General features: G+C 38.0%; 1 protein-coding gene across 1 annotated transcript; it reads left to right on the top strand.

Moving 5' to 3' along the window:
- The first annotated feature begins 5570 nt into the window (after positions 1–5570).
- Positions 5571–8627, top strand: LOC112158675 (gastrula zinc finger protein XlCGF52.1-like). The gene has a single exon (XM_036212634.1). It carries the CDS (start codon positions 5659–5661, stop codon positions 6907–6909), a length of 1251 nt encoding a protein of 416 aa, XP_036068527.1. The 5' UTR covers positions 5571–5658; the 3' UTR covers positions 6910–8627.
- The last annotated feature ends 486 nt before the right edge of the window (positions 8628–9113 follow it).

Below are 9113 nucleotides of genomic sequence, written 5' to 3'. Positions count from 1 at the left end.
AAAACTGTAAACTAAATGGACATATACATTTTTATAAGTGATGCTGGAATGGTGTTCACGATGTGTGATTTCGATTCACACTCCAGACCAGCTGGTGGCGCTAATGCACTACAAAGCTGTTTACGAACCTCAATAAACCACAGAAGAAGAAGAACAGCTCGAGGCGCTAGCATGCTAGCAGCGTTAGCTTGTGCTGAGAGGACGGCGGTGTTTCGTTGGGACGTTCGTGAGGTTTCTACAGAGATGTAGCGATACGTGGTTCGGTTCCGAACAATCCTCTTTAGCTAAAGTGTCGTAAATGAGTGAATGCGTGTTGAACGTAAAGACAACGTGGCTGTGATTGTGAGACTAGCAGATGATCGGAGCTGCTGCTGTTCAGAGGACTTTGGTGTTTGTTGGAGCTGAAGATCTTCTGCAGCTGCAGGAACCATGTCTTCAGAACCTCAGGAAGATTCTGACAGAGAACAACTTTTTGCTGCTGAAGGAACCATCGTCCAGAACGAGGAGGAGCTCTGTGGTCAGAGAGGACTGATGAATTCCAGCTGGAACCCGCAGCTTCAGCTCCACATTACAGGTATGTTCATCCACTTTCAGAAAAATAGATCAATGAACGTCTTTGTTTTCCTCGTCTGAGCTGCTGCTCGGCTCTAAACTGTCCGGCTGGATAGCTCCAGTCCAAATATTGTTCATCGTTGAGTTAGTGAGGGGCTGTAGGCTATTATGAGAGGGTGTCAACAACGGGATTCGTTGAGATCAGTGGTAGATACCCCCGTGCAGACCAGCTGGGAACCGAAAGGAAGTTAGTTGGATATTCGGCAGACATTCGCTCTGGTCATGGTTAGGGACCGTCAACAAATGTGTTTTTTTGTCGGTCAAAATCACTTTAGAACAGGGGTCTCAAACTCAATTCAGCCGGGGGCCGCTGGAGGCGGAGTCTGTGAGAGGCCGGGCCGCATCAGGATTTTCACAAGAAAAGCTCTGAGAAAACATTCCAGTGTTCTCAGATATCTTTGTTTTAAACACAAAATAATGAATAAAATAAATAAATATATCAAATAATGAATTAAAAAGCAGTCAAATCAATATGGAAGTTTTTTAATTCCATCAGATGCTGAATTTCTGACCCATCAAAATTTTAAGTCTCGAAATTAAAAACACTGATTTTTTTTTTAAGATAGAAAATATTTTTGGGAGCATAACATTTTGCTGTTTAAAAAGCAAGGGTTGAAAAAAAATTCACAATAAAAATTCTGAGGTTAAGAAAATTCACAATAAAAATTCTGAGGTTAAGAAAATTCACAATAAAAATTCAGAGGTTAAAAAATTCAGAAACAAATTCTGAGGTTAAGAAAATTCTGGATAAAAATTCAGGGGTTAAAAAAAATTCAGAGTCTGATGGAACTACAAAACTTCCATGAATCAGTAATAGGTTAAAATAATAATAATGACCATACAGCAGACACAGACAACTGAAGAAACCACATATTGACTGACTGACTGACTAGAGAAAACTAATTATGTTTTTTCAGTTTCAAATGTCTGTATTAACAGCGTCTCCTTCAGAGTGAGAGAGAAGCCCCGGTACCAAGAAAATCTTTGAAGGATTTCATTTTATGTAGATTTTTGTAGAACTCACAATAAATAAATCTGATCTATATGTCTTCTATTCATTGGAGGTGTGGGGTGCTCGCGAGCGCTGGCTGCATCAGTGCGCATTCCGGGGGCTGCTTTCCATGGGTGTTCTATTCAAACGCGCGTAGCAGAATATCGGACTTCTACTCGCGTTTGCATGGACTGGAATGCGCGCCGACACAGCCGGTGTGTGAACCTTAAAGTTCCCAGACACGCGCACGCAGGTGCGAGCCAAGCTCAAAATCACATGTTTGACAGGCGGGAGCAAAGGATCCCCGCGCGGGGCGGGCTACAGGTCTGTGGCTCAGAGCTTGAGGAGCTCTGATTTAACAGGAACAGTCAGCACGTAAAAAAACGTATTCCTCGACATCATATATTTATTCATTCTGAGAGAGACATCCACAGACAGAGCTGGTAGCTCAGAAACGCCTTTTTTTTTTACAAGACGCGAGCAGCAAATTCCCCACGCGGGGCACGCAAATCGCGTTTGGTGCTTCGTGGCTCCTCCTCCACCCAGCTGATTGGAGGAATGAAAGAATGAGTAAGTGAGGTACTGGACAGCCCGCCGATGTCCTGCCTCCAGAGTCATAGACCTCACTGTGATTGGTTCATTCAGCTCGGCACACAGCAACTGTCATTCATATCAGCCTTGCGGGCCGCACCAACAGTAGTCTTTCATATGAAGACGCGGGTCGCAAATTATCAACCCGGGGGTCGCAGATGGCCCGCGGGCCGCGAGTTTGAGACCCCTGCTTTAGAATAATAAAATTAACTTAGATCTATCGGGATCAGTAACTTAGATTTACTTTTGATGCAATTTCTATTTCAATCTTTTTTTTTTTTTACTTTAAATCATTGCTTTTTTCTTCAATAGCTTTTAGGTAATTGGACCCAATTGTTCCAAATCCAGCCAGAATAATAAAAATAACCAAGATCTATCGGGCAGTGTTAATTTCGTTGACGAAAAATTTTCGTCATCGTCTTGATGAACGACACCCAACGAAAACGAAACGAAAACAAAACTAAAAGTCCGCCTCATACACAAAAACTTTAACTAAATTGATAGACATTTTCGTCAACAAATAAAAACAAAACGAAAATGCTGTTCAAAGACGACATCCAATCATGATGACTGCTGGTGGAGGAGGGCGGGAGCAAATCCAAAGCGATCCAATCAGAACACTGAGTCCTGCAGCAATAGAATGCGCTGTTTCAGTGAATTGTGTCTGTGAATTAGGGGGAATATGTCTACTCCAGGTAGAAAAAGAAGAGCACATGTAGGGACAAATGTTATATTTAACACGACCCTCAACAAGACGTTGTGTGGAGCGATCATCACAGAAACACAAGAAAACCTGAGGAGACGTTTGCAGACAAGCCAGCCTGAAATCCACGCAAAGGTAAACATACAAACACGATTATTTGTAGTGAATCTGGATTCTCCCCGACCCTTCCAACTGTTGTGGTATTTTAAAGGGTAGGATTATCTAAAATAGTTTGCTTTAAATAGTATGTTTTTCGCCAAGCTAAAAATGTAGCTGATTTAGGTTTTTAGCTGAAAGCAATTTAGCTGAAAATGGCTGATTTTGATCATTGAATTTTCAATAAATTTTTATTTATTGTTACTTTTGTAAGTTTCGAGTGATTTCAGTGAGAATTGTGGGTTTTTCCTTCTTTAACTGAGGGGTACCAACAATTTTTTCCACGTGTGTATGTGCACCTCAGCCATCAATTTCTAAATGTAACTAATCTAAATTAAATAAATGCTAATTAAGTAATCCTTACTTAAAAAAATGCTATTTAATGTTTCTTTTCTTTTTTGTTTTTGTTCTTTTTCCCCTCTGTCCTTAGCAGTCTTACACTGCTGGGTTTTGTTATTTTTAGTTTGGGGTTGGACCTTGGTGGTCTTAGTTCCTGGGCTTTATTTGTTTTCTTTAGGTAGTTTTGTTTAGGCAGTCATTAGCAGGGAGCTGCTGACTCCGACGGTCGACATGGCTGGGTCAGCAGTCTTCATGACTTATTTTATGTTTGGCCGAAGAGCCACCATGGAGAGATAAAGGAGCCGCATGTGGATCTGGAGCTGCAGGTTGCAGACCCCTGGGATAGGACAGCTTAGTCCCTAGTGAGGGTTTTTTTAATGCATTTTCTGCAGTCGACGACCTCTTCAATAACTTAGATTCGCTTTGGATGCTTTTTCTCTTTTTAGTCAATTTTTTATTGTAAATGTTCGCATTTTTCTTCAATAGCTTTTAGGTTTTTATACCTAATTGTTCCAAATCACTCTAGAACAATAAAATTAGCTAAGATCCATCGGGGTCAGCAACTTAGATTCACTTTGGATGTAATTTCTATTTATAGTCATTTTTTTACTGTAAATGTTCATGTTTTTCTTCGGTAGCTTTTAGGTTTTTATATGTAATTGGTCCAAATCACTCTAGAATGATAAAATTAAATAAGATCTATTTGGGTCAGCAACTTAGACTCCCTTCTGATGCTTTTTCTTTTTTTAGTCAATATTTTACTGTAAATATTCACGTAAATTTTAATTATTATATAATGTGCAATGGTGAGTTTTATAAAGACAACGAAGAACAAAACAACAAATTATATCTAAAGAATGTAGACTGGTAGAAGTAATATTAAAAAATATGAAATCTTCCTAGTCCAAAATTGGAAGTAGAAGGTGTGAGATGAGTTTTTTCCTAAAATGAATGTTAAAACAGTTGATTGACTGAAGAGTTTTGAGGTGGCATGTTAGTTTATTTGTAATCAAGTGAATATGAGTATGGAATGATAAATTGGGTTCTAACCAAATTCCAAGGTACTTAAAATACGTAGGAACTTTAAGAAGAGAGTAATCTAAAATATGTCAATCAAGGTTTGTTCCTTCTGTATTCATGGAGTGTTTGTGAAGAAGCATTGAGTATGGTTTCGTTTTTTTTTCATTATAAGTTTATTAGATTTTAGCCAGTGTTGTATAGAGTCAAAATCATGCCGTAATGGTATATTAATTTCTGTGACACTTGGCTTAACAGTGAATAATGGTTTCATCTGCATAAAGATGAATGCTACATTTGTAATAGCAGTTTGTCAGGTCATTAATAATAATGGAAAATAATAATGGCCCAAAGGAGGATCCTTGAGGGACACCTTTGTTTATTCCAGTGAAATTGGATGAGCTTTCTCTATATGAAACACACTGATGGCGATGGTGAAAATATGAACGAAATCACAAGAGAGAAGTATTAGACAAGCCAACTGCAAATAATTTGTCCAAAAGCAGGTAATGATCTACCAAATCAAAAGCTTTTGTATGACACTGAAAGAGATTCTGAGTATTCCTAAAATGGATGTAAGTATGAATGGATTTTTACAATTTAAAAAAAAATACGGCGTGTGACTGAGGTGGTTTAAATTTCTTATTTGGCACTTAACTATACAAAAAATATAACAGGGCTTAAACTTTCTTGTATTTGTGTCTGTGCAGTCCTCCCACAACACTGTTTGATAAAAGAAGATCTCTGGAACCAAAAGAGGAACTTTAGAGAGGAGCAGAATGATCCAGAACCCATGCAGACTAAAGAGGAACTGGAGGAACCAGAACTTTTACAGATAGAAGAGGAACAGGAGGAACCAGAATCATCGCAGATTAAAGAGGAACAGAAGGAACCAGAACCATCGCAGATTAAAGAGGAACAGAAGGAACCAGAACCATCACAGATTAAAGCAGAAAAGGACGAACCAGAATCATCGAAGATTAAAGAGGAACCAGGAGAACTCTGCATCAGTCAGGATGAAGAGCAGCTTGATCTGAAGCAGGAGACTGAAACCTTGATGGAGATTCCTACTTATGAGAAAAATGAGAACAGTGAAGCAGATGGAAACAATCAGCAGAGCTTTTATGGAACTGATAGTCAGGATGAAGAAGGAAACCAACATGAAGAATCAACATCAACTCCAGATGAAGAGACAGAGCCACAGAACAGAGATCAGAGGAAGAGAAGAGACAGAAGTCATGCCCAAAGTATGGCCAGCTCTCACATGTCAGAAGGTCAGTGTGACTCTGTTGTTAGAAATAAGTTCAAGATGAAAACTTCTGTTAAGAAACATAAACAATGCCAAAAAGAAATGAGACTTTCCTCTGCAGGGTCTGGTAAAAGAACAAGAATTCCACATGATGTGTCTGTCCACATGAGAACTACATCTGATGAAGGACTTTATGTCTGTGAGGAATGTGACAGAAGTTTTAGTCACCTATCTAAGGTCAAAGTGCACATGAGAATCCATACAGGGGACAAGCCTTTTTCTTGTGAAGAATGTGATGCATGTTTTAGTAGTAAATTTAGTCTCAAAAGGCACACGAAAATCCATACAGGAGAAAAGCTTTTTTTGTGTAAAGAATGTGATGCACGTTTTAGTTGTAAATCTCATCTCAAAACACACATGAGAACTCATACAGTAAAGAAGCCTTTTTTGTGTAAAGAATGTGACATAAGTTTTAATCAAATATCTAATTTCAAAAAGCACATGAGAACTCATACAGGAGAGAAGCCTTTTTTGTGTAAAGAATGTGATAAGAGTTTTAGTAAAACATCTAGTCTCAAAACACACATAAGAACTCATTCAGGAGAGAAGCCTTTTTTGTGTAAAGAATGTGATAAACGTTTTAGTCAAACATCTAGTCTCAAAACCCACATGAGAATTCATACAGGAGTAAAGCCTTTTTTGTGTAAAGAATGTGATAAAAGTTTTAGTGATAATTCTGGTCTTATAGTGCACATAAGAACTCACACGGGAGAAAAGCCTTTTTTGTGTAAAAAATGTGATAAAACATTTAGTTGCACATCTCACCTCAAAAAACACATGAGAACTCATACAGGAGAGAAGCCTTTTTTGTGTAAAGAATGTGATGCACGTTTTAGTGATAAATCTTATCTCAAAACACACATGAGAACTCATACAGGAGAAAAGCCTTTTTCCTGTAAAGAATGTGATGCACATTTTAGTGATAAATCTGTTCTCAAAACACACATGAGAACTCATACAGGAGAGAAGCCTTTTTTGTGTGAAGAATGTGGTGCACGTTTTAGTGATAAATCTAATCTCAAAACACACATGAGAACTCATACGGGAGAGAAGCCTTTCTCGTGTAAAGAATGTGACAGATGTTTTAGTCAAATATCTAATCTCAAAGCACACATGAGAACTCATACAAGAGAGGAGCCTTTTTCTTTTAACCCTTCCGCTATCTTTAAGATTATTCCACCCTTGTATTGATGTGTGGTTCTTCCCATGATAAATGTGGATGAAGATGGACAGGATTTAATGTCTGCCACAGACATCAGTGAAACTCAAAAAACAATTAATAAAAAAAGTTCAGTGCGCTGTCTTCTAGGGTCCATATGACCCCACTAGCAATGTCAGCATACCTAGGATAATGGAAGGGTTACATAAGTAAAATTCACAGCAGAGGCCTCGTGATGAAAAGATAATATGGTTTATCTAGGACGGTTTACATATTGTGAAAAAAATGTTTCCATTATTTTAAGGGTCATGTAAAATAAACTTTTAAAAAGTTCAATATAATGTTTATTCCTCACTATAAACAACCCCAAAGCTGTATTTTGATCTATTCATGTATTCCCCAGTAATCATCAAAAAATCTGTGCTCTGAGCACCAGCCCCTCCTAACCCACAAAAACAAACTGACATCACAAAGTGAGGACGGCCCCTTTCAGGAAGTGTCTCCACTGCCAGCACTCCCCCAGGCTAAACGCCTTCAAAATTCTTTAATTTTAGCATTGACTTTGAGAAGAAATGGGTTCCTCTTTCACCTGATCTGCAGAGACATAGATCTAAATGGATATAGTTTACTCTGAAAGGCTTAAGAATGGCATCATAAAGACCCTTAAAACGGTCTGTCAGTTGGTAAAATTAAGTTGGTTTCTAAAACACTTCACTGCCGACAAGCTGTGTGGAGATTGTGCTTTTATTTTCCAGCAGAACTTGGATCATTTCCACTCTACTAAAGGTACCTAAAGCTGCTTATCCCTAAACATCTGTTTCCGTGTTTGATCAACCAGCAAATTCCCTGACCTGAACCCAATAAAAAATCTATGAAGTGTTTTTAAAGAGGAAGATGAGACAGCAGAGCCAACAATGAAGATGAGCTGAAGTCAGCTATCAAAGCAACCTGAGCTTTCATTCCATGTACACAGAGCCACAGGCTGATGGCCTCCATACCACATTGATGCAGTCATTCAATGAAAAGGAGGAACAAGTGATTATTGAATGCAGAGAAAAGAACAGTTTTCTGAAATCTGACATTTGCTGAAACATCCTTTGTGCTTCTTCTGATTGAATATTCTCATTTTCTAAAACTATTTTTTAGGTTTTCATCATTTCAGTCATTATGATCATATTGATCAAAATAAAGGACTTTTTAATGATTCTATACATCAAGAGTTTCACTTTTGTGTTGATTAACAAAAATATTTAACTTGAAAATGAAATGTCTTCTTTTGGATACACCTGTAAGTATAATTGTGTTGTCTTGAACTTTGACTTGAATCATGAACTATGTTAGACTAAGTGTTTTAGAAAAAAATGATGCAGTTCAATTTTTGTTGGTTGAATTTTTTTTAGTCAAATTTTGTATTTTTTTATATTGTTGTTCAGGTAAGCATTGTGGTAGTAGTTTATGTTGAGACAATGTGTGTGTTACCATGAAAACACTAAAATTAGTTTTACACATTTGTAATTCTAACACTGATTTTTGAATATTTCAATATTGTTTTTTTTAAGAATAAAATAATTGCAGTTTATATTTTGTTGATTCATGTTTGTAAATAACAGTTTTGTGAGAGTCCGACCGGTGTTTGTGTTGTTGTGATTCGTGTTTTGTATCAGAGATTAGAAGTGTTTCTCTGTTCTTTTTAGTCGTCAGTGTTCTGTTCCAATCTTTCCTGTGAAGAATAAAGTGGACGTGAACATCAGTCAGAAGTGTGGAGTCTTTCCCACAGTGTGGCTTTCTGCTGTTTGTTGGTTCTCTGCAGGTTCCAAAGCTGGACTCCTCAAGTCCAGTTCTGACTGCTGAACTCAGGACTGAGCTCAGATCACAGAGCTCTATCAGGAGGTGTGAAGAAGACTGAAGTCAACAAACTGCTTCTCTGTGCTTTTCAGTCTGAGTGCAGCAGTGAGCTTCAGAACAGCTCTGCTGGTAGAAAAAAAGAATCCTCATCCACTTCCATTTCAGACAAAAACATGGAAAAGCACAGCCCTGTAACTTCTTCTCCTCCAAAACATCAACAAAGGGAGTATTGGAGGCATAGTTAGAGCTTCTCCAGCAAATGTGTTTTGAACTTGTTCTGTAACAGCAGAGCAAACAGAGATGAGCTAAAGCAGGGGTCACCAACACGTCGCCCGTGGTTTGAATAAATTGAATATTTCAATAAATAATAAAAAGGAGGTGTTTTTTAAAA

Source organism: Oryzias melastigma, linkage group LG7, assembly GCF_002922805.2.
Source record: "Oryzias melastigma strain HK-1 linkage group LG7, ASM292280v2, whole genome shotgun sequence".
NCBI lineage: Eukaryota > Metazoa > Chordata > Actinopteri > Beloniformes > Adrianichthyidae > Oryzias > Oryzias melastigma.
Note: the sequence above shows the minus strand (reverse complement) of the source record. Positions and strands in the feature narration are given on the sequence as shown.